This window comes from Rana temporaria, chromosome 1 (genome assembly GCF_905171775.1).
Source record: "Rana temporaria chromosome 1, aRanTem1.1, whole genome shotgun sequence".
Lineage (NCBI taxonomy): Eukaryota > Metazoa > Chordata > Amphibia > Anura > Ranidae > Rana > Rana temporaria.
In genome coordinates this window covers 394919311-394944936 of record NC_053489.1, presented here as the reverse complement: position 1 = coordinate 394944936, position 25626 = coordinate 394919311, and the positions used below count along the sequence as shown (strand labels likewise).

Sequence of the window (25626 nt, the reverse complement as noted above, 5' to 3'; positions counted from 1 at the left end):
GGTGGCGATACCAAAACCTATGGGGGATATAATTAAACAGAATTTTAGGTTTAAATGGGGAAAGGTATTAAAGTATCTAGGTACATATATACCATCAGATATTAAAAATATTTATGCGTTGAACTTTCCCCCACTATATAACGAAATACGAAGACTGTTGGAAAAGTGGAGACATGGAATGCACTCCTGGTTTGGGAGAGGAAGTATAGTTAAAATGTGTATTTTGCCAAAGGTATTATATTTATTTCAGGCACTGCCAATCCGTATACCAATGACCTTCCTTCGACAGGTAAATACCCTGTTTATGAAATTTATATGGGCAGGGAAAAAAGCCAGAATTAAAAAAGAATTGTTGAGAATGTCGAAAAATGTAGGAGGGATGGCAGTCCCGGATATAATAAAATATTACAGAGCATCGCATTTAACTAGGTTGGTAGACTGGTGTAGAAACGGGGAGTCTAAACGCTGGGTAAACATAGAGCAGTACGTGAGTCAGATACCCCTGGCTAGAGCACCTTGGTGCTACGCGGTTCTTCCTAGATACCTCAAGAGACACCCTATAATAGGCCCTACACTGCAAATCTCAGCAAGAATTTGTCAAGATAAGAAATATACACCAAGTAAATCGCCATTGATACCTATAATAGGTAATCCTAATTTTACCCCAGGGATGGAAAAAAACATAAAAGAAAAATTTAAAGAAAAGGACCTCTGTCAGGTCTCAGACTTTCTGAGGCCAAATGCGTGGCCATCAATTAAGGATTTGACAGAAGTGGGAGGTACATTTGAACTTGCATTATGGCAGGCATTGCAAGTAAGTCATTTTTTAAGATCATTAGGCCCGGTAACAGAATTTAATAGGAAATTGACAGTATTGGAAAAAGGTTGTAGCGGAGTGGAACCAGTCTCAAGGACATTATCTAAAATGTATGGGTTTTTGAACGTGCCAGCTGAGGATTTTGTAATGCCAGGTATTCAGAAATGGGAAGAAGAACTGGGGAGAATATTCACCCCAAGTCAACGTAAACAAATAATATACCTGACATTCAACTCATCAGTATGCTCAAAAATGCAAGAAGCTAATTACAAGCTCCTTATACAATGGTACTACACTCCAGAAAGATTATATCAATTTGATAAAGAGGTAGATAAAAGGTGCTGGAGATGTGGCAGAGAACAAGGAACTCTGTTCCATATTTTTTGGTCTTGCCAAAAAATGCGATACTATTGGGAGGAAGTAAGAAGAATCTCTCAAAAATTTTCGGAAGAATGGATTGCGGACGATCCTGCTCTCTTCCTGTTACATAGCTCACAGATACCAGTGCAGAAATATAAGAAGTCGGTGGTGTGTCATATGATAAACGCGGCAAAAGTAGGAATCACGCTGAGGTGGAGGGATGTGCGCCCGCCATCTATTGCAGGGTGGCTGAAAAGGATTGACGAGGTAGGAGCAATGGAAGATTTGGTATATACAGCACAGAATAAGAAAACACAGTATGAAGAAACATGGTCGGGGTGGAAGGTATTCATTAGATCAGAAGAAGGAAGGAGGTTGTTAGAGGGAAATTAGAATCTTAGAGAGAAGGAAGTAGGTTAGAGGCAGATGAGAAAGTTCTGAGAGGTTCAAGTCCTAATTCTCGAGAGAGGAGAGAGGGAGGGGAAGGGAAGGGAGGGAGGACGGGGGGTGTTTTTTTTTTTTTTTTTTTTTTTTTTTTTTTTTTTTGTGGTTTTGAGAAGGGAGGGAGGTTAAGAAGGGATATAAACGAAGAAGGGTTAGGAAGTAGGAACTGATAAATGATAATGTGTAGAAGATGTATTTACAGTTGTAACATTTTGTGTTGTTTATTGGAGAAAAACAAAATAAAAGATATGTAAAAAAAAAAAATAATGATATTAGTTTACTCTTAGTGAAAATAGCAATTTGATAAAAATTTGGGCAACTATTGCAGGGTCTCAAAAATCAGTGGCACATTTTTTTTTTGTTCCGCAGGTCATGTGCTTTCATAAAATATATGGTTTGGACGGTCTTTTACAAACTTTGAAAGCTGCAAGTGGAAAATGATAACCATCAGATTTTTAGACTAAATTGCTTATTTACAGTTTTGCGTACCTTTGATTTTTGTTTCATAAAAAAAGGCACAATTTAAAGTGTACAAATATTTTGTTATTTATTACAGTTTTAGCTTTTATATTTAGTAGGAATGTAGGCAGGATTTTGTAACTTTTGCTGTGTTTGTGTCTGCTGATAATGATATTAGTGTATTTTTAGAAAAAAGATCACGGGTATAAACAATCCTGACTCCTCCACTCTTTATATGTTGTACGTTATATACCGGTAGTCCTGACCAAAGTGTTCAACAGTTGCTGGTTTAAATAAAGTTCTTCTTTAAAGTAGGCATAGTCAGACAAAATTATATATTTTGTGTGCAGAAAAGCATATGTAAATAAAAGTTTTCATTTTATAAAATTATCTTTGTTTTGACCTGAGAATTATCTATGTCTGTGAGACTGCCAGTTATGGTACAGTATTCAGGAGTATTTTGTGGATGCAAAGACTGTGGCATTTCTGTAGAGCAGAAGTGTCCAACCTTTTGACCTTCCTGCACCACATTGGAAGAGGAGGAATTGGTTAGGTCACAGTTAAAATACACAAACAATAAGGATGGCTGATGAGCAGAAAAATTTGGTCAGATTACAAGTTAACAATCACCGATATAGATAATGTACCTATCTGTGGAATAAAACTGAATTTATTCATTTTTTTGCAATATTTTTTATTATAAACGTGAAAGAGAGCAACATAAAACTAACATGATATTTGACACTGTTTAATGCATGTAGCAGCAATTCTCAATGAATTATCAAGGTGCTCATCAGATATTTTGGTTCTAATTTTGTCTTTCATCCTTGAAAATAGTTGCTCACAAATATAGGTGCTGCCCAGGGGCGGTCCGTCCATAAAGGGCGCTGGAGCGCCGCCCCCTCTGGTGGCTGCGCACTGCCACTGAAATAACATACATTCATGCATTGCATGAATGTATGTTATTGTTGCCAGCTGCCGCTGGTCTATTCAGATGGCCGGAACTTGAGCGCTGACCACCTGAATAACGTCAGCTGGTTGGCTGTGCGGAAGTGCCTATCAGAGCCAGCGGATAGGCTTTTCGAGTACAGCCCTAGTCTCCCTGATGCTTATCTTCGGAACGTACGGGGGGTGCGTTCCTTGGATAAGACTGACGGCCGTCTCAGCCAATCAGGTTCACCGATTCTGGTTATCGGTAACCTGATTGGCTGAAGCGTCACCAAGACGGGAGAAGACATCGAGGGACGTGGAAGGAGAAAGGTAAGTGCATTTTACATGGTACACCGGCGACAATGAGCACAGAGGCGACAAAGGGCACAGTGGCATCAATGGGCACAGTGGTGACAATGGGCACAGTGGCAACAATTAAAGAGCACAGTGACATGCACAGTGGCAACAATGGGCACAGTGGTGACAATTAAAGGGCACAGTGGTGACAATTGAGGGGCACAGTGGCTGCGTTTGATGGCATGGCACAGTGGTGACAATTGATGGCACAGTGGCTGTGTTTGATGGCATGGCACAGTGACTGCGTTTGATGGCATGGCACAGTGGCTGCGTTTGATGGCATGGCACAGTGGCTGCGTTTGATAGCATGGCACAGTGGTGCAAATTGATGGCATAGTGACTGCATTTGATGGCATGGCCCAGTGGTGATAATTGATGGCACAGTGGCTGCGTTTGATGGCATGGCACAGTGGTGACAATTGATGGCACAGAGGCTGCATTTGATGGCATGGCACAGTGACTGCGTTTGATGGCATGGCACAGTGGTGCGAATTGATGGCATAGTGACTGCATTTAATGGCATGGCACAGTGATGATGATTGATGGCACTGTGGCTGCGTTTGATGGTATGGCACAGTGGTGACAATTGATGGCACAGTGGCCATGTTTTTGATGGCATGTCACAGTGGTGACAATTGATGCCACAGTGGCTGCATTTGATGGGCACAGTGAGGCTGCAATTGTTTTCTTTTTTCGTTTGCACCCCCTCTCCCCCCCCACCCCCAAAAAAAAAAAAAATTTGAGCACCAGCCGCCACTGGTGCTGCCTAAAACAGCTGACATGAATAAGGCATGATTGTGAAGAGTGGGATATTTTATTTAGGGAGATAAACGTCCAGTAAAAAGACTGTCAAATAGTTTTTTGGGCTACCTGTGTTTCCTTAGTGCAAATACATTTTTACAAAAAATGGAAAAAAAATAAATAACATTTTTAAAGTAAGTTTATGATTTTGTGTTGGGCCGCATTCATAGCCACCGTGGGCCACAGGTTGGACACTCCTGGTGTGGAGTGTATTCAGGGACTCGGCTTGGGTTCAGTTTAATCACTCTCTTTCAAGCCACGCCCACTGTTAGGCACAACCTGACAATCATCACCACTTGCCTTGTTTTTGGATTTGTTTTCTTCTCAGTCCTAAACTTTGTCAAGTCTTTCATAATACTAGTCACTAGCTTACATTTATTCATACGGCTTTGACTTTTTCATTGTACAGCCAAGTAGATTACTTGTTATCATCATTGTTAACCACTTAAGGACCGCCTAACGCCGATATACGTTGGCAGAATGACACGGCTGGGCACAGGCACGTACAGATACATTGCCCTTTAAGTGCCCAGCTGTGGTTCGTGCGCTCGCGACACGGTGCAAAGCTCCGTGACTGTGCCCGCGAGACCCGTGGACCCGATCGCCGCCGGTGTCCCGTGATCGGTCACGGGAGCTGAAGAACGGGAGAGGTGAGTGTAAACACACCTTCCCCGTTCTTCTCTGTGGCAGTGTCACTGATCGTCTGTTCCCTGTTATAGGGAACCCACGATCAGTGACGTCACACGTCCAGCCACGCCACCCCTACAGTAAGAATCACTCCCTTAGGGCACACTTAACCCCTTAGCGCCTCCCTAGTGGTTAACCCCTTCACTGCCATTGCAATTTTCACAGTAATCAGTGCATTTTTATAGCACTTTTCGCTGTGAAAATTACAATGGTCCCAAAGATGTGTCAAAAGTGTCCGATGTGTCCGCCATAATGTCGCAGTCACGAAAAAAAATTGTTGATCGCCGCCATTACTAGTAAAAAAAAAATAATAATAATAAAAATGCCATAAAACTATCCCCTATTTTGTAAACACTATAACTTTTGCCTAAACCAATCAATAAGTAGAAGAATACGTATCGGTCTAAACTGAGGAAAACATTTTTTTTATATATATTTTTTGGGGATATTTATTATAGCAAAAAGTAAAAAATATTGAATTTTTTTCAAAATTGTCGCTCTATTTTTGTTTATAGCGCAAAAAATAAAAACTGCAGAGGTGATCAAATACCACCAGAAGAAAGCTCTATTTGTGGGAAAAAAAGACGCCAATTTTGTTTGGGAGCCACGTCGCACGACCCCGCAATTGTCAGTTAAAGCGACGCAGTGCCGAATCACAAAAAGGGCCAGGTCCTTTACCTGCATAATGGTCCGGGTCTTAAGTGGTTAAAGTTTTGTCAAATATTTTATTTATTTTTAAAGTAACACACATGTTATACTTACCTGCTCTGTAAAATGATTTTATACAGAGCGGCCCCCATCCTCCGCTTCTCAGGTCTCCCGCCAGAACTTTCAGATCCTCCTCATCTTGGTGTGCCACCATAGGAAGCCACTTCCTATGATGACACATCTGCACGTTCAATCTCGACACCTGCTGCCTGCGTCTATAGACACAGTGAGATATGACCCCATCCCCACTCCCTCGTCACAGGATTTGACCGACAGCAGAGGGAGCCAATGGTTCCTGCTGCCTCAGCAAAGCCTGTGAGAGTGAGGAGAATCGCTACAGACGGGCACAGTGCTGGATCAAGTGAGGGCTCAGATAAGTATAAGGGGATGAGTGAGGGGAAGATACACATACTAAAACATTTTTTTTACCTTATGCATTAAGGTAAAAAATGTTGCGGCTTTATAAGCACTTTAATTTTTACATATGCTTTATAATTTTTAACTATCAATTCTCTTTTTTCTAGTTTATAATAGGAGTTTGTCACATTTCAGGTTGTCAGTAAAAAATGCACTATGTTAGTAAATATTTCATGATTTCTCAGTGAAAAAAAAAAGTTGTAGGGTTGGCAACCTTGTCAGGAAGGCCCTGAGCTGGAGCTAAACAGCCACACAAGGAAACTAGTCCCACAACAGCTTGGCACCCTTACTTTACTATGCAACCAGAAGGGACTACCTAAAGCATGGATGCCCAACCTTTTGAAGCGCAAGGGCCACTTAAGCGACTTGGTAATTGGTCACGGGCCACAATCAGTGGAGCGGGCGGATGGCAGAGCGGACACAGACACAGCCTGATCAGTTTGGAGGTAGGACACAAGTAGATTAACATCTGCCACTCCTTAGAGGTGAATGGAGGGTCCAATTGGGTCGGACTGACCATGTGAAAGGGGCCCATGGTTGCTTTTACACTGATGTAATGCAGTTTACCCGCAGCCCCGGGTGCAATTGGCTTTGGCTTTTCTGCACTTTGCAATAGACTTCTATTATATTCTATTCCATCCCAGAGCAGGAGGTCGCGGGCCACATCAGAGGGCTCTGCGGGCCACATGTGGCCCCCGGGCCACCGGTTGGGCAATCCTGACCTAAAGCCACCAAAAGCTACATAAAATCACACCCATGGGTACTACACATGTCACACTTTGATTTTTTTTTTTTCCTAGCAGAAAAGACCCAAGGTATGATCTTGCACATAGGCCCAATGCTTTCATAAAACACCCCGGGATATGTCCATGTATTTCAAACATGTACTGCATATGTCTTGTTTTTACAGTACTTTACCCTGAAAAATATGCTTTAATTATGGACTGCTCTTTTCTTTACTATGTACAGTAAGGCATATCACTTTAACTGAACATAGTATCAAATCCGCTGTGTAAATTGGATTTAGAGCTGTAGTTCCCTGTTTCAGTTCTTGGAGCACACTTCTAATTTATGTAATAGGAGATGCAAATGTGCTATAGCAGACTTAGCAGACTAATATTAGCAGTTTTAAGGACCTAGTTCCTTTTAAACATATTGTGGTTCGTGGTTTCACTTGCAAATAAGATCTTGCTAAAAATTGCAGTGGCAGAGAAACCGGTATGCTGCATTGGAACAACATAGGAAAGATACAGTTAAGCCCTGTACACACGATCGGATATCTGATGGAATCTAATCCGATAGATTTTTTCGTCAGATATCCGATGAAGCTGACTTTCATCAGTCTTTCCTACACACCATCAGTCAAAAATCCGACCGTGTCCAACGCAGTGACGTAAAACACTACGACGTGCTGAGAAAAATGAAGTTCAATGCTTCAGAGCATGCGTCGACTTGATTCTGAGCATGCGTGGATTTTTGACCGATGGACTTCCACACAGACGACCGTTTTTTTCTATCGTTTTTTTATCCATAGGAAAATTTTAAAACATGTTCTATTTTTTTTCACCGATGGAAAATAAACCGTTTTTACCATTGCTACCTAAAAAAACGATATAGCATTCATATGTACTTACACTTTGGGGGTCTGCGGCAATATTTTCTATTTGGGGGTTATTTAAAATGTCCTACCTTCTAATCAAAGCCCCCTTCGCAATGGTTGTTCCATGAAAAAAATACCTCCTCTGGGAAACCCCCCCCCCCCCTCCCTACAATGGTGGATTCAGAGAAAATCTTTCCCTGCACTGTTCACATTGTTTTGGGTAAAATTACCCTATTTACATTGATGGTCACAGTAAAAATACCTTTCTCTACACTGGTGGTCATAGGAAAGATATCCTGACCAATAACAAATGATTATTCAATGTAAGTTTAATCAGTTAGGTCAGGTGCTAGCAGGGAAAGAACAGCATAGCGTGCAGTGTCAGCTTGACAGTCTTACAGATGATTTGCAGGTGCAGATGCAGGGACAAGGGACATTTTTGTCAGGATAGATTATTGCAATTACAGGTGAGAAGATCTACAGTAGCTGCCAAAAAAAAAACGCCCATCATGCCAAAACACAGGTCTGCAGACTAGGGCCCAGATTCACAGAGAGCAAGGCGCACATTACGCCGCCGTAGAGCAAACACTGTACGCCACGCCAACGTAGCGTGGAGAGGCAAGCATTGCATTCAGCAAGCCAGTGCTCCCAACGCTGCGCCAGCGTAGCGTGGGTTTTGAAGGCGCACGCCGGCGTAGGTGGAAGTGGGCGTGACCCCATGCAAATGAGGCGTGACCCCATGCAAATGATGGGCCGAGCGCCAAACAAGTACGTATCACAAACTGCGCATGCGCCGTGACGTGGACGCATGCACAGCAGCCCCCTGCGCCTGCTCACAACCACGCCGGCACAGACCTGTGCATGTCTGTTGCCGGGTTGCACCTCATTTATGGGGAATAACTTTACGCCGGACGTACAACTTACGCGCATCTCGCGTAGCATGTGCTGGGCACACGCACGTTCGTTAATCGGCGTATTTCCCTCATTTGCATGTTTGAAAGATAATCAATGGGAGCAGCACCATGCACCCAGCCCACATGTGCGCCCACCCTACGCCGGCGTGTGCAAGCTACGTTGGCTGGGTGTAGCCTGTTTTTAGGCGCATGTTGGTTCGTAGGTCTGCCGCACACATACGCCGGTGCACATTTGCACTTACGTCGGCGTAACGTGTTATACGTCGGCGTAAGTGCTTTGTGAATCCGGGCCTAGGTGTTTTACAGTGGGCAGGGGGCCACTTATTGTCATAAAATCATGAACACCTCATTAGCCACACAGACAAATTTCTCACCTCTCCAGGTGAGCCATGACTAAGCACTAACTGTAAGTGCGAAACGCGTCGGCCATACTGTATTTTGTTGGTTGCAGTGACTGTATGTACAGTTGAAAAATAAAAGACAACTTATTTTAAGTAATTTCGGAGTGCGGCTGTCCAGTTTTCGTCCTTTCATTGCTATCATTAGCCACACAGTAGCACACATATATAAATGACATTTTACTAAATGTTTTTGCTTTAAAGTTATATCTGTTTTCTTATTTAAACGTTGTATTTGTTAGTGGGCATTCTTATGTGTTATTTCCTTTGTCTTCTACAGGAGAAAGATGCGGATCTTAATAATGATGATGATCTTTTCTAACACACTTAGCGATGCTAATGAAGTGTGCAACCGTACCAATTGTGAAAAGTCAGCACCTCAGACCTGTGAACTTCTACAATGGTCAAATTTTACAAGTTGTAAAATTGTCAATTTGAACAACACTAACATTAAGAATATAAATCCAGCTTCACCGTATACCTCGCTTCAGAAACTAGATTTGTCTTACAATAGCCTTAAAGAGCTACCAGAACATTTCCTTTCTGATGCCACTGCCATTGAAGAAATTCATTTGGGGAACAATATTCTGGAACAGCTGCCAGAAAATTTTCTTAGCAATTCGTCCAATCTGCAAGTGCTAAAACTTGAAGGAAATCTTCTATCTAAAATTCCGTCAAGTGTTTTTCACTCCAGTCTCCTTCATTTAAGTGTGGACTGCAAATGTGATCTGGCTAACGGTATAATGCAGCACCTAAATAACACCTTGACAGACCACTCAAAGCTTTCTGTGACATGTACATCATCGTCCCACTCCCATGCATCAAGTTTTGAAAAACTTGGTGATTTCCTTACAGAAAATTGTGGTTCACAAACCTATTTGATTCTGTACATAGTGCTGCCGATATTAGCTTTGTGCCTTATAGTTGGCGGGGTGATTCTGTACCTGTGGAAGAAGAAAAACTCAGTTGATTTTGGAAGCAAGATTGACACAGAGGCGTCCCCCTCTAATGGGCAACCACGCTACACAACAAGAAATAACAATGTTATGGGATCAACTTCAAACCAAGGTCCGAGGCAAGACTATGAAAACGTCTTTATTGGTCACTTGCAAACAAAGACAAAACCTTATGAATATTCAAAAGAACAAAAAAAAACAGAAGCACCAAGGTAAGGTACTGACTTCATAGCATGACGTAGCAACGAACATCCATTCCGTTTAGAGTAAAATATAGAAAATGTTGAATATAACTTCTTCTACAGAATTTAAGAATTAAATGAAAGTAAAGGAAGTACCTCCAAATGAAAGCAAAGGAAATCAAATAAATGGCTCATATTATTTTAAATGATAGCCACAAAACCAATTAAAATAAAACACACACCATATGACTTTGCCATATAGTCGAATAATTGAGTATTTATAGAAAAAGTATGTGGACCTCTAGAAACCAGATTTTCAGTGAGCAATTAAAATCAGTATACCAAACAATGAATTGGCTGTTTAAGTATATTCCAGTGTTTAAGCGGAGTTTCACCCAAAAATTGAACTTCTGCTTTTCGGAACCCTCCCCCCTCCGGTGTCACATTTGGCACCTTTTGGGGGGGAGGGGGGTGCAGATACCTGTCTAAGACAGGTATTTGCACCCACTTCTGGGCATAGACTCCTATGGGAGTCACACCACTCCCCCCCTCCCCCGCTGTCTCCTGGGAAACACACTGTTCCCAGGAGAGAGCAGGGACCAGTGAGAACAGGCCGCGCCACTCGCGCATGCGCAGTAGGGAACGGGCATTGAAGCCGCAATGCTTCACTTCCTGATTTCCTCACCGAGGATGGCAGTGGGGGCAGCCGATAGATGAGCGATTGCTCGGCCTCGGCTGCGGACATCGCGGCCGCGCTGGACAGCTAAGTGTCCATAAGTCAGCAGTTGCACTATTTGTAGCTGCTGGCTTTTAAAAAAAAATGTGGGTGGACCTCCGCTTTAAGCCTAGTGCACACGGGCTGAATGTAGGGCGGTATCGGCTGGTTCAATAGTAACATTCGGCCCATGTGTACTGCAGCCAGTCTGACAGAAGCCAGCTTCTGTCTATGGGGCATGACCATAGGCGTGTGCAGGGGGTGTGCCAGGTGTTGGCAACCCGTCAATCGTGATCTATGGGTAGGTGACAAGTAAACTGCGATCCTTCCTTGCCGAGCCTCAGAATCTGGACAGGAAGGGCAGCGGGGCTGGGATAAAGTGGAATCGGTTTGTATTTTCCTCCTGCAGCAGCTGAAAGTAGGCTTCTCCTCCCTCTCTCCGAAATTCAACTGCTACAGGAGCAAAATACAGGGGGATCGGTACCAATATATGCCACCCCTCCCGTCCCTGTTCATCTCCTTTCTGCTGCCCGGGTCCCCCTTGCTCCCTACCATTGTTTCAGGATGGATAGTGGGGAAGAGGCCAGTACATATGTCACACATATGTGTTGGAGCTTTGAGGTGCACACCCTAATGATATAGGCTGCGCACGCCTATGGACATGACTGAAAAAAAGGTCTGCCAATTGGCCCCCGATCAGCATTCTTAGCCAATAGCTGAAAGCGCTGACTGGAGTGCTCCGGTGCAGGGCCATACCCCTGTTAGAACACAGTAGTACAGCAAGGGAGATCGATGTACTAACATTGCATGGTTAATACAGCTGCTCCTCCAGAGCCGTCAGTTTATTTTTTTGGTTCAGCCCTGCCGGGTTGAACGAAAAAAAAAATACTAGTGTATACTAGGCTTTAGTTTGATCAGCCTTATCAAAAAAAAAAATAATCATCAAATCTTCTGCTTTTCACAATAAACAAGATTTAAGAGGATCTGAGAAGAAGACCTTTTAAAACGCATGAGATCTGCCGATATTACAAAAATGTTTTTAAATTAGATTTTGTCTTCCATCAGTCAAAAGTAAGGTAGGTAGTTTACAGAAATGTCTGCCAATTATCTCTTTGCAAGAATAGCTATGTTCCTCAATAACTAAGAAAGTTCAAAGCGACGTATAGCCAAAGCTTTTGTGGCCATACTTCTTTTGTGGGTCACAGGAGTGCACAAACTGCTTCAGGGTCTGGAAGGATCCAGATCAGTGGCGTATAATCCGTCTGTGCAGGGTGTTCACTTCACACAGGCAGGGGGATGGGCACTGTGCTCTGACTCACCCTGAACACATGGATGATCCACACTTGTCTTTGAAGCTTCAGTTCTGCACTTTCCTATTCAGTGCTAAAATTGCTTACTTTGAATTTACTGTACACTGTGAGCTTCTCACAATGTGCATTAGAAGTCAGATAGAGCTTGTCTCATTCTTGCCTAGAGGTCATCCAGCAACATAAAGCCCTTCCCACACCAGGCCTTTCTGTCCCTGGCTTACACCTTTTATTCATTGGATTTCAATTCTTTTAGACAGACGTCGAGGCTCAACTTTATATGTGAGTATTACATAGCACAGTATGCATGCCAATTCAATTTTCCAAGGAACACCCACTTTTCCAGACTGACATCCACCCATCAAGGCATTTTGATATTTGCATAACTCTAAAGAGACAGCCTACTGCTTGAAAGAAAAACAGCTTTGATGCTTTCAGAAAGCTATATACAACACCCTGCTGGCCAATCCCACCAGCCATGATCTTCCTGCATTGTGTAGAGAAGCACAGAGACCCGGTCATGGCACTTTTTGCTTTTTGTCCCCCAAATTCCAGCATTTAAAAACAAACACAATTAACCATCATTGCTACTCACCTACTAGCTGAAGTTGTTCTACAAAGAACTTTGCAAAGGCATTTAATAGTCTGTAAACACTCTGGTGCCCACCAGTGGCGGAACTACCGCCATAGCGACCCACGCGGGCGCTATGGGGCCCGCAGCTGAGTGAGGATCAGGGGGGCCCGGTAAGGTTAAGAGCATCGCCGGCATGCAGGCCGCCGGCGCCGACTCACTGGCTGCCGAGTGCGCTCCTGGCTCCCTTTCCTCTGTCCTCAGTGTCCTGTGCGTTTCCTCGCGCCCAGGGGTGGACTGACAAATCATGGGGCCACCGGGCAATAGAAGATTATGGGGCCCCCAGGCTTACAGATAGCCACCATGCCAGGAAGCGGTGCAGAGACAGGGCAGCTAAAATCTCAGAATTTTCACATCAAAAGCATGTTGGTTTCGGACATATCAGGGACAGATGTAAAAAAAACACAGATTTTTACATACTGTCCCTGGTTTTATTGAGCCTGGCAACCCTGATGGGGCCCTCGGGCAGTGCCCGAGAGTCCCAATGGTCAGTCCGCCCCTGCTCGCGCCCCCCCATGGAGGAGAGTTGGTTCATTCCCCTGCGTGTGACGTCACGCCGACGGCCGGTCTCCTGTTTACATAATCGCATCACTCTCCCCTTCCTCCCCCTCCCCCTCCCCACACCTTAATCACAGCTTCACACAAGCCTGTCAGCGCTGCAGGTCCGGGCAAAGTTTGTGACTTTTCAAGTTACAAAGCAGGTGATTGGTTGCTAGAGACAATGGGGCAGTCCCAGCAACCAATCACCCGCCTTTAACTTGAAAAGTCACGCCCTTTGTCTGGACCTGCCATGCGGTGCTTCCTGGCTGTGAATAAGGTAGGACAGTGTGGAGAGGGGGAGGAAGGGGGGGAATGCTGCGTTAATGAAAGGGACAGGCTGACTCCGCAAAGGACTGTGATGGAGGGAGTCTGTAATGGGGGGGGGGGATTTCTGAGATGGAGTGGGATCTGTGGTGGAGTGGGGTCTGATAGGGGGATCTGTAATGGAGTGGGGTCTGATGGGGGGGAGATCTGTGGTAGAAGGAGAATCTGTGGTGGAGTGGGGTCTGATGGGGGGGATCTGTAATGGAGTGGGGTCTGATGGGAAAGATCTGTGGTGAAGGGGGGTCTAATGGGGAAGATCTGTGGTGAAGGGGGGTCTAATGGGGAAGATCTGTGGTGAAGGGGGGTCTGATGGGGAAGATCTGTGATGGAGTGGGGTCTGATGGGAGGGATCTGTGGTAAAGCGGGGTCTGTAATGGGGTGGATATTTGATGGAGTGGGGTCTTATGGGGGGGATCTGTGGTCGAGTGGGGTCTGTAATGGGGGTGGATCTGTGATGGAGTGGGGTCTGATAGGGGGGATCTGTGGTAAAGTGGGGTCTGTAATGGGGGCGGATCTGTGATGGGGGGGAATCTGTGGTGGAGTGGGGTCTGTGATGGAGTGGGGTCTGTAATGGGGATGGATCTGTGATGGAGTGGGGTCTGTAATGGGGATGGATCTGTGATGGAGTGGGGTCTGTAATGGGGATGGGTCTGTGATGGAGTGGGGTCTGATAAGGGGGATCTGTGGGGTCTGTAATGGGGGCGGATCTGTGATGGGGTGGGGTCTGTAATGGGGATGGATCTGTGATGGAGTGGGGTCTGTAATGGGGATGGATCTGTGATGGAGTGGGGTCTGTAATGGGGATGGATCTGTGATGGAGTGGGGTCTGTAATGGGAATGGATCTGTGATGGAGTGGGGTCTGATGGGAGGGATCTGTGATGGAGTGGGGTCTGTAATGGGGATGGATCTGTGATGGAGTGGGGTCTGATAGGGGGGGTCTGTAATGGGGGCGGATCTGTGATGGGGTGGGGTCTGTAATAGGGATATATCTGTGATGGAGTGGGGTCTAATGGGAGGGATCTGTGGTAAAGCGGGGTCTGTAATGGGGTGAATATTTGATGGAGTGGGGTCTTATGGGGGGGATCTGTGGTCGAGTGGGGTCTGTAATGGGGGTGGATCTGTGATGGAGTAGTGTCTGATGGGGGGGGGGATCTGTGGTGGAGTGGGGGTCTGTAATGGGGATGGATCTGTGATGGAGTGGGGTCTGATAGGGGCGATCTGTGGTGAAGTGGGGTCTGTAATGGGGGCGGATCTGTGATAGGGGGGGGAATCTGTGGTGGAGTGGGGTCTGTAATGGGGATGGATCTGTGATGGAGTGGGGTCTGTAATGGGGATGGATCTGTGATGGAGTGGGGTCTGATGGGAAGGATCTGTGGTAAAGCGGGGTCTGTAATGGGGTGGATATTTGATGGAGTGGGGTCTTATGGGGGGGATCTGTGGTCGAGTGGGGTCTGTAATGGGGGTGGATCTGTGATGGAGTAGTGTCTGATGGGGGGGAGGGATCTGTGGTGGAGTGGGGGTCTGTAATGGGGATGGATCTGTGATGGAGTGGGGTCTGATAGGGGGGATCTGTGGTGAAGTGGGGTCTGTAATGGGGGCGGATCTGTGATGGGGGGGGGGAATCTGTGGTGGAGTGGGGTCTGTAATGGGGATGGATCTGCGATGGAGTGGGGTCTGTAATGGGGATGGATCTGTGATGGAGTGGGGTCTGATAGGGGGGCCAGTCTGTATTGGGCACAGGCAGGCCAGGCTGTATGGGGCACGGGCAACGCTGTATGGGGCACGGGCAACGCTGTATGGGGCACAGGTCACTCTGTATGGGGCACAGGTCACGCTGCATGACGCACAGGTCACGCTGCATGACGCACAGGTCACGCTGCATGGCGCACAGGTCACGCTGCATGACGCACAGGTCACGCTGCATGGCGCACAGGTCACGCTGCATGGCGCACAGGTCACGCTGTATGGGGAACCGGTCACGCTGCATTGACACTAGGGCGGCTCTGGGGGGGCCCCATACAACATTTTGCTATGGGGCCCTGTGATTTCTAGTTACGCCCCTGGTGCCCACTCTCATACTAGGAGTCATAGGTGCGCGCACAGTGTGTGCCAGGTTTGCCTGGGCACACCCTAAAGACCCTGTGTTGGGCAGATTCCCCCTGCTACTTGGCTGCAGAGAAAGGAACTGGGGAATCTCTGTCCTCAGTCTCTTTCTGTCTGAAAAGTGAGACATCAGGGGTCGGTTTAGACCCCTAATATTTCACGTAGGCCCCCATGGGGCTCCTAAAAAGAAATTGTAAAAAATAAAATAATATTGTAAAAAAAATGAATATATTGTAAAAAATAATAAAATTGTATAAAAAAGTAATAATAAAAAATATATAAAAAATAAACTGACACCAGTCTCTGCCCTTTTGACATCATCCACTGCTCTACCGACCATTGCCCTATTGCTTTGGGGTGCACACCCTAATGCAATAGGCTGCACGCACATATGCTAGGAGGCACTGTGGTTTCTACTTTCCATCCCTGGGTACACTAAAAAGAGAAAAATAGTTATGTGTGCTGTGGCAAATAGTGCGCTTAGGTCTCTATCCTGCTCAACAGTAAGCCTGACTTAAATGGGCAAGGTTGAAGAGAGCCTTGGAGTGCATACATAGGCGTGCGCACGGAGTGTGCTGGGTGTGCCTGGGCACACCCTAATGCCCAGGCACACCCAGGGCCGGCACTCTCTACTAGGAGGAGAGGGCGCCTGGAGCTTGTTAATGCGCCTCGTCCTCTAGGCGGCTGTCTAGCACCAGAAATTTGTGTGGCCGCACGGCAGTGGGCAGCAATCAGCAGCACCCTTGGGGAGGGAGCGCAGATAAGCCGAGAGCCCGCCTCGCCTCCTCCTTGACCTCGTCCCCTGAGCCCGCCTCCCCCAGGAGGAAAGCGGGCGCAGCGTACCCCATGCTTCCAGAGCATGGACTGCTCCAAGTTCCTCTCCATGCTCTGATTCGAGTCCCGGAGCTGGAGGACAGACAGGCTCGCCGCTCACTGGGGGCAAAGAGCTGTCACAGAGGACGGGCAGGAGGCGCAGGCTGCTGCGGGAGCCGCTGGAATTGGACGGATCGAAGCATTAAAAAAAAAACGATTAAGCCGCGGGAGATCCGCTTTAAGGTCAGGCATTTTTCTAATCCATGATATTGGTCTTTTTAGTTGGTGATACGCAGATAAAGTTGAGTGTCGTCCACGTAGGAGTGGTAGAACAGGTTTTGTTTGCTAATGATTGTGAGGAGTGGGCGGAGGTAGATGTTGAAGAGTACGGGCGACAGGGGTGATCCTTGAGGGACTTTGCATGTGACGGTGCAGGCTTCTGACGTAAAGGCTCCTAGTTTCACTGTCTGTGATCGATTTTCTAGGAATGATGCGAACCATGGTAGATTTGAGTCTGCAACTCCACCTACTTCTGTGAGCCGTGTGAGTAGAGTTTTGTGGTCTACTGTGTCGAAAGCTGCACTTAGATCCAGCAGCACCAGGAGACAAGATTCTACTTTGTCCGCTGCTTGGAGAGCATCATGCCATATTTTGAGAAGTGCCGTTTCTGTCCCATGGCCTGGGCAGAAACTCAATTGTAGTGGGTCCAGGAGGTTGTTGGAGTCCAGATGGAGTTGAAGCTGTTGTACTTCTGCTTCTCCATGATTTTGGAAACTGTGCTAAGGCATCGGTCTTCGGCAATGTTTTTTTTGGTCATGATAAGGGATGCATACACTGTCCTGTCACCATTTGAGGAGGCCACAAAGATCGTGAGCAGTGACAGTGCATGCATTAGTGACACTGTCCCTCTTGTCCATCTGTTGGAGCACACACTGCATGAAATAATGGACAGGGCACTTGAGGCAGAACAGAGGGAGGAAGAGGACTTCCTTACCTCTCAAGGCCCCCTTTATCCAAACAGTGTTCCTGCTGGCCCAGCTATCACACAGGAAGAGGAGGAGGAGGAGGATTGTGTCAGCATGGAGGTGGAGCCTAGCACTCAGCATCAGCAGCAGTCTTCAAAGGATCAATTACAGTCCCAAGAAACCCATGGACTTGTACGTGGCTGGGAGGAGGTGGCTGCGGATCATGTCATCCTGAGTGACCTAGAGGACTCCAGACCGAATGCCTCAGCAAACCTACGCTGCATGGCCCCCCTGATCCTGCAAAGCCTGCGGAAGGATCCTCGTATTCGTGCTATCAAGGAGAGGGATCATTACTGGCTGGCAACCCTCCTTGATCCACGTTACAAGGGTAAGGTTGCGGAACTTATCTTGCCCCCGTCACAGAGGGAGCAGAGGATGAAACATCTTTGGGAGGCCTTGCAGAAAGGTCTGTGCAACATGTTCCCAGAGACTGGGAGGTTACAAAATCCTGGTCCTGGACAACGTGTTGCTGAGGCTTTGGTCAGTCAAAGAAGGAGCAGTGGAGAAGGTGGTCGTCTGACCGATGCGTTCAGACAATTTTTTAGTCCGCAGCCCCAAGGTATGATCGGTTCAAGCAACCATCGCCAGCGTCTGTTTTACATGGTGCAGGAATACCTAGGGGCAAGATCAGACTTAGACACCTTTCCCACTGAGAGTGAGAGCGATAACACCAAATGTAACACACCAGCTCCCCATTCACACCTGAAACCTTGCAACACTAACAAGGCACATGACAACTGGGAGGGAAAATGGCTAATTGGGCCCAATTTGGACATTTTCACTTAGGGGTGCACTCTCATTTGTTGCCAGCGGTTTGGACATTAATGGCTATGTGTTGAGTTATTTTGAGGGAATAGCAACTTTACACTGCACACTCACTACTTTACATTGTAGCAAAGTGTAATTTCTTCATTGTTGTCACATGAAAAGGTATAATAAAATATTTACAAAAATAGGGATGAGGGATGTACTCACTTTTGTGAGATACTGTAATACAATTTCAAGGTGCTGGACTGTATATGAAGTTCAGGCTTCACCATCATGGTGGTTATACCCACCTAATGGGTCTTCAGGGATTGGGTTCCATATTGATGAACCACAGTCCTTGACTTGTATAGCACCCTATTCAACACCAAGTGTCAAGGTGAGCGTCATTGCAGGAACCAGTGCCCGAAGAAACATAACAGGCTTCCCCATAGTGTGAGGTCTGTGTATGGCTCCCAATGTTTACCTGGGGTTGTGCTGATCAAGATCTATAGGATCTATGTTGTTATAAAAAGACAGTGAGGGTTGATTGGAGAAATCAAAGATAAAAAATAGTAAACTGTGAGCTAAGGGCGATTTTGTCAGTGAAGGAAAAAAGGTCCATCACTTTAAGAAACTAGCACAAAACTAAGGACTCACAAAGTGGGAAATGTGGTAGGCGTTAAACCGAAGGCGCCCAGGGGGCATGCCCTCAAAAGCTGTGCTTAAAAAATATTTGTATTTAACTTTTAGTTAACTCTAATCAGTACTAACACCTTTCTCCCTTTCTACCTTTGGCTATTCTTTGTTTGCTGATATATTTATTTTTTATTTCTATTTAATACCATTATTTGATACCAATATTATTTAAAAATAATTTATTTTTAAAAATACATAAAAAAAAAAAAAACATTTATGTGCGAATATGTTGGCAATGCTTTGAACCATAAATGTCCTTTTAGTTTCATCAAAAATGGGACAAATTATAGAATAAAATATATACAGTAATACCTTGGATTATGAGTAACGCGGTATACGAGCGTTTTGAAAGACGAGCAACAATTTTTTTTTACTTGATAAGCGAGCACTGACTTGATATACGAGCAGTCCAATCAATGTAGTAAAGCCGCTGGTGTATGCAGTACTGCATGTAACCAAAGGTCTGGGGGCACTAGTGGCTCCCAGCAATTTGTGGAGAACTCAGAGACACTCCCAGCTGGGTGAGGCGGGAGTAACATGCGTCGGAGCGCAAAGTGTTAACAGTTCCCAAATGTCTCTGAGTTCTCCAGGAAGCACTGGGAGCCACTAGTGTCCCGAGACCTTTGGTCCCATGAAGTACCGCATACACCAGCAGCTTTACTACATTGATTGGACTGCTCGTATATCAAGTCAGTGCTCGCATATAAAAAAAAAAAAAAAATTGTTGCTCGTCTTTCGAAACACAGTACTGCACAGTACTGCATACACCAGTGCCTTTGGCCACATACAGTACTGCATAAACCAGTGCCCCCACACCTCTGGCTACATACAGTACTGCATACACCAGCAGTGGTTGTGGAACAAATCATCTGAGTTTGCATTATTTTTTATGGGCAAACTCACTTTAATATACAAGTGCATTGGATTACAAGCATGCTTCTGGAACAAATTATGCTTGTAAACCAAGGTATTAATGTACTTTTTATCTACAGTAGGTGCATGTTTTGTAAATTACAGCAATTCATCACCAGTGAATGTTTGGTGGAAGTCACATTGACTGCTTTATGAATATGCAGCATGCTCCTTAGATAATACTAATTTTAACACTGATACTGGTCTTTTTATGTATAAGTTGAATAGACAATTTATTTTTTTATGCAAGACAATATTGTAAGTGGGTATTGTGTTAAACCTATATGAGATTTAATGATTGGGTTTATAGGCTTTAATTCTCTTCATCCTACATTCATTTGTTCAAATATTTCAAATACTTGAATATGAAAGTACTGGTAAATAAATATTTCACCCTCCTCTAAGGTCTCATGTACACTACAGCTACTTAACTGAAGTTTAGGAGCAGTTTTTTTTTTTTTTCAGCAGCCCCTGAATTTTCCTCTGTTATGTTACGTGTACATGTACATTCAGTCGTTTTTAGTAGTTTAGAGGCAGTTGAGGTTACAGGCCGCTGGTGTATGCAGTACTGCATGTAACCAAAGGTCTGGGGGCACTAGTGGCTCCCAGCAATTTGTGGAGAACTCAGAGACACTCCCAGCTGGGTGAGGCGGGAGTAACATGCGTCGGAGCGCAAAGTGTTAACAGTTCCCAAATGTCTCTGAGTTCTCCAGGAAGCACTGGGAGCCACTAGTGACCCGAGACCTTTGGTCCCATGCAGTACCGCATACACCAGCAGCTTTACTACATTGATTGGACTGCTCGTATATCAAGTCAGTGCTCGCATATCAAAAAATAAATAAAAAATTGTTGCTCGTCTTTCGAAACACAGTACTGCACAGTACTGCATACACCAGTGCCTTTGGCCACATACAGTACTGCATAAACCAGTGCCCCCACACCTCTGGCTACATACAGTACTGCATACACCAGCAGTGGTTGTGGAACAAATCATCTGAGTTTGCATTATTTTTTATGGGCAAACTCACTTTAATATACAAGTGCATTGGATTACAAGCATGCTTCTGGAACAAATTATGCTTGTAAACCAAGGTATTAATGTACTTTTTATCTACAGAAGGTGCATGTTTTGTAAATTACAGCAATTCATCACCAGTGAATGTTTGGTGGAAGTCACATTGACTGCTTTATGAATATGCAGCATGCTCCTTAGATAATACTAATTTTAACACTGATACTGGTCTTTTTATGTATAAGTTGAATAGACAATTTATTTTTTTATGCAAGACAATATTGTAAGTGGGTATTGTGTTAAACCTATATGAGATTTAATGATTGGGTTTATAGGCTTTAATTCTCTTCATCCTACATTCATTTGTTCAAATATTTCAAATACTTGAATATGAAAGTACTGGTAAATAAATATTTCACCCTCCTCTAAGGTCTCATGTACACTACAGCTACTTAACTGAAGTTTAGGAGCAGTTTGGTGTTTTTTTCAGCAGCCCCTGAATTTTCCTCTGTTATGTTACGTGTACATGTACATTCAGTAGTTTTTAGTAGTTTAGAGGCAGTTGAGGTTACAGGCATTTTTTAAAATTCAGAAACAGGACTGTTTACCGGCATTTCAAACGCCAAATGCTTGTAACCGCGGTAAGCAACGTTTACGTTTATAAGCATTTTTAAAAGGGGTAAAGATTTCTGATAATTTTTGAACATATAAAAAAAGAAATATAAAAAAAACTAATTTTACCACATGCTGTTGCCTGCATCAATGGATGAGTGCATGAGCAATGAACTCTGGTCCTCTCATGCAATTTTCTATGTCTATAGAGCCTCAACAACATCAGGATGCTCATGATAGGATCCATAGTGAAAACACAAAAAATAAGCTACCGTATTTATCGGCTCATAACACACACTTTTTTACCCTTAAAATCAGGGGGAATTGTGGGTGCATGTTATACGCCGATCCCCGCTGTCTCTGAGGGGAAGAGAAGCGAGCACCGCCGAAATAGACCAAGCGTGTACTGTGTACTCGGCTAAGCTCGGCTCCGCTCGCAGTAATGCCCAGTCCCGCCTCCTTGCCTTTATGTCCCGCCATTGGACCGGTGTTGTGTCCATCATATGAGCTGGGGCGGGACTGTGAGACAAGCCGAGAGGAGCCGAATACACAGGACATCTGGCTCTGTGTATCTTGGCGGCGCTAAAATGTAAAAACCCGTCATGCTGCAATTTTAGGCAAGGCTGCAGATGGACACTGGGCAAGGCTGCAGATGGACACTGGGCAAGGCTGCAGATGGACACTGGGCAAGGCTGCAGATGGAGACACTGATAAGGCTGCATTGATGGGCATTTAAAATGTACGTTTTTTTCCTTAAACTTCCCTCCTAAACTTGGGGTGCGTGTTACACGCCGATAAATACAGTATCTACAAGCACACTGCTCTCTCTTCTCTTACAGTATGACTGAAATTGTTAAAATGTTACTTATGCATTGTGGGCATTTGGGAGGGTCTCCTGAGGTTATCTTTAAAAAAACGCTTCTAACAGCTTCAAACGCTCATAACCGTTGCTAAACTTGTATAATTGTGGCATGTAAAAGCTGTAAAATGAAAGTTTTTCACCGTCGGTTTACAGCTGTCATGTTTCCAGCATTCAGAAAAAGTTTTAATCATTTACATGAGCCCTAAAACTGTTTGTGATCTGATGTATATGTAGTCTGGTTAAAGTGTATCCAACTCAACTCAAATTAAAGCGGGGGTTCACTTCCGACATTGACAGTATGCTGATCTTTTTTTTTTTGTTGCCATACATACCGTTGTATCGTTATTCCCCCCCCCCCCCCCCAGCTTCCGGATAGTGAATCCCGCGGGAGTGGGCGTTCCTATGCACAGGCTAAGTGATTGACGTATGACAAAAGCTTCCCCCCAGCGCATACGGCCGCGTCACGATTTGCCGAAAGAAGCGGGACTGCGAGTCGGCTCTATACGGCGCCTGCGCACCGACGTTCGGCTTCTTTCAGTAACTCGTGACGCGGCCGTATGCATCAGGAGGAAGCTTTAGTCGTACGTCAATCACTTAGCCTGTGCATAGGAACGCCCACTCCTGCGGGATTAACTACCCGGAAGTCGGGGGGGGAAATAACGATAAAATGGTATGTACAGCAAAAAAAAAAAAAAAAAAAGATCAGCATACTGTCAATGTCGGAAGTGAGCTCAATGTAATGTTAGAATTTTTTTTTTAGGGTGAACCCCCGCTTTAAAAATGTTTATATATTGCAGTTTATCAGTGCTTAGATGAGGTGGCTGCATTTTTTTCGGTCTTTTTACCCAGACTGGACTCTGAACTTCAAACATATCTGCCCTTTTCATCACCTTTGCATGGAAGATGGGCAGATTAGTAGTTTACAGGTAGAAGATATAATTGTTCCAAGTTATTTGACAGAAGGTGACAAGGACACTGCATTTCTGGCAGGAACAACAGGTTTTTCTGTACTTGCTGAAAGCGTTCTAAGTCTTAAAGGGAAAACCAATGAAGCCACCACATCCATAGACTGGAAGGCTACAATATATATAAAAACCTCTAAGGCCCCATACACACCATAGAATCTATCCGCAGATAAATCCGTGCAAACGGGTTTCAGCGGATAGATTCTATGGTGTGTACACTCCGTGGGATATTTATCCGCAGATAAATCTCCCCTGGGATGGATTTCCAGCAGATGGATATTTGCTGACATGCTCAACAAATCCATCTGCTGGAATCCATTCCAACGGATGGATCCGCTCGTCTGTACAGACTTAGGCCCCATACACACCATAGAATCTATCCGCAGATAAATCCGTGCAAACGGGTTTCAGCGGATAGATTCTATGGTGTGTACACTCCGTGGGATATTTATCCGCAGATAAATCTCCCCTGGGATGGATTTCCAGCAGATGGATATTTGCTGACATGCTCAACAAATCCATCTGCTGGAATCCATTCCAACGGATGGATCCGCTCGTCTGTACAGACTTACCGGATCCATCCGTCTAAAGGGATTCCCCGCACGCGTCGTAATGACTTGACGCATGCGTGGAATTCCTTATATGACAGCGTCGCGCCCGTCGCCGCGTCATAATAGCGGCGACGGCGCGACACGTCATCGGCAGAGGATTTCAGCGCGGATTTCAATGCGATGGTGTGTACACGCCATCGCATAGAAATCCTCTGAAATCTTTGAGAGGATTTATCCGCGGATACGGTCCGCTGGACCGTATCTGCGGATAAATCCTCTCGTGTGTATGGGGCCTGAGGCAAGGGAATACATTAGAACTGTGAGCTGTGTGTTTAATTATTTTACTGAGGGCATTAAAGGATCAGATATTAAAAGCATACTGTATGTAAAAACTTCAGTTCATGACAGCGTTGTAGTTGCAGACTACAGTTTCGGTCTGAAATGTAAACTACTATAGAAACACAGAATTGTACAACTCTTTCAAGTTTTCCATTGGTTTCCAAAAGACAACTTTTTTATATAATACAAGTAAATGGAAATATGTTTGAGCCACTTGAATTTGAACTGCCAGACTCGTTTATAGTAGTGTGACCATTATCACTTATTTTTTCTGCCCACAGTAAACAAACCATGGAAGAAGACCCCTATTTAGAGAGTGATGTCTGTGAGGGCAATCAACCAATTTACAGCAACACGCAAGGAGTATATTACAACTGTGGTAATCACGGTGACATCGGTATAAACAAAGAAGACGATGATGTGTATATTTTACCTGATCACTGAAAAGTTATCTATCCATCAAATTTTCCTGGCTTTCGGAGGAATCTTGTCAGCATGTTGTTCCTGCATTATTTTTGATCCAAGAAGTTACAAGACTAAACAAGTTTATCGTCTTTTCTTATGGGGTCAATGGTCATCAGTGGTTTTATATTTGTTCCTACTTCATATTTGTGAGAGGGTATTTTAAAGAGTGAATATTAGACATGAATATAAGTTAAGTAATCAGGTGAGCCGACAATTAGCTTCTGTACTTCTACTGATGTGCAGAGGAGTAGAATTAAGTTCCCTAGTTTTATTGGACAAATGGGGCAGGGTTCTCTGCCTCTTCTAGATACGTACACCTTCCCAGTATTTTATCCACTCTTCCCCTACACATTCCTACAGTTAAATGTACTCACATTTCTCCAACCTGACATTCAATAATAGTTCTAAGATGATGTCTACAAAGACTTTATTACACTGTCAGTTGGATTCAATACATGTATACAAAGCAGGTCCTGAGTGAGTTAAAATAGTTATAAACATATGTTAAGTTAGTACATACATTCTTCCCTGTAAAAAGCGATTACATATTTTTTTTCTTTGTTTTTCTTTTAAAACAGATACTTTGAAAATGAATTTGCACATTAAAAAGATAAAATAACAAGACCAGCCTTTGCTGCAGTATTCAGCTTTAATCCCGATGTGCTTAGGGTTCAGCCTTAAATAGACAGCAAATGTTTATCAAGTTTAAGATTTTTAAAGTAAAAAAAAAAAGCCAAAACTTTTTCACATTTTTTAATAGCGCAGGGAAGTGTTGAAACATCTTTTAGAGTTGTATTGCTGAGCAGCTTCACCCTCCCTTCTACAGAAAGCGATGATTAAAGGAGTTGTAAAGGAAAAAAAAAATGTTTTGCTGAAATGACTGTTTATAGAGTATAGAGACATAATAGTTAACTGATTCCTTTTAAAAATGATTAAAAATAGATAAAAATCAATCATATAATGTACCTGCAGTTTC

The 25626-nt window shown here is 44.5% G+C and overlaps 1 protein-coding gene across 1 annotated transcript in view; it reads left to right on the top strand.

Annotated features, from left to right (window-relative positions):
* LOC120913040 overlaps window positions 1-25277 on the top strand; it is a 55769-nt gene extending 30492 nt beyond the window's left edge. The window contains exons 2-3 of the mRNA XM_040322718.1: window positions 9173-10060; window positions 24467-25277. Coding sequence (XP_040178652.1) covers window positions 9180-10060; window positions 24467-24629 — 1044 coding nt within the window. The 5' untranslated portion in view covers window positions 9173-9179 and the 3' untranslated portion in view covers window positions 24630-25277. The remainder of the gene's footprint in view (window positions 1-9172; window positions 10061-24466) is intronic.
* Window positions 25278-25626: the final 349 nt, after the last annotated feature.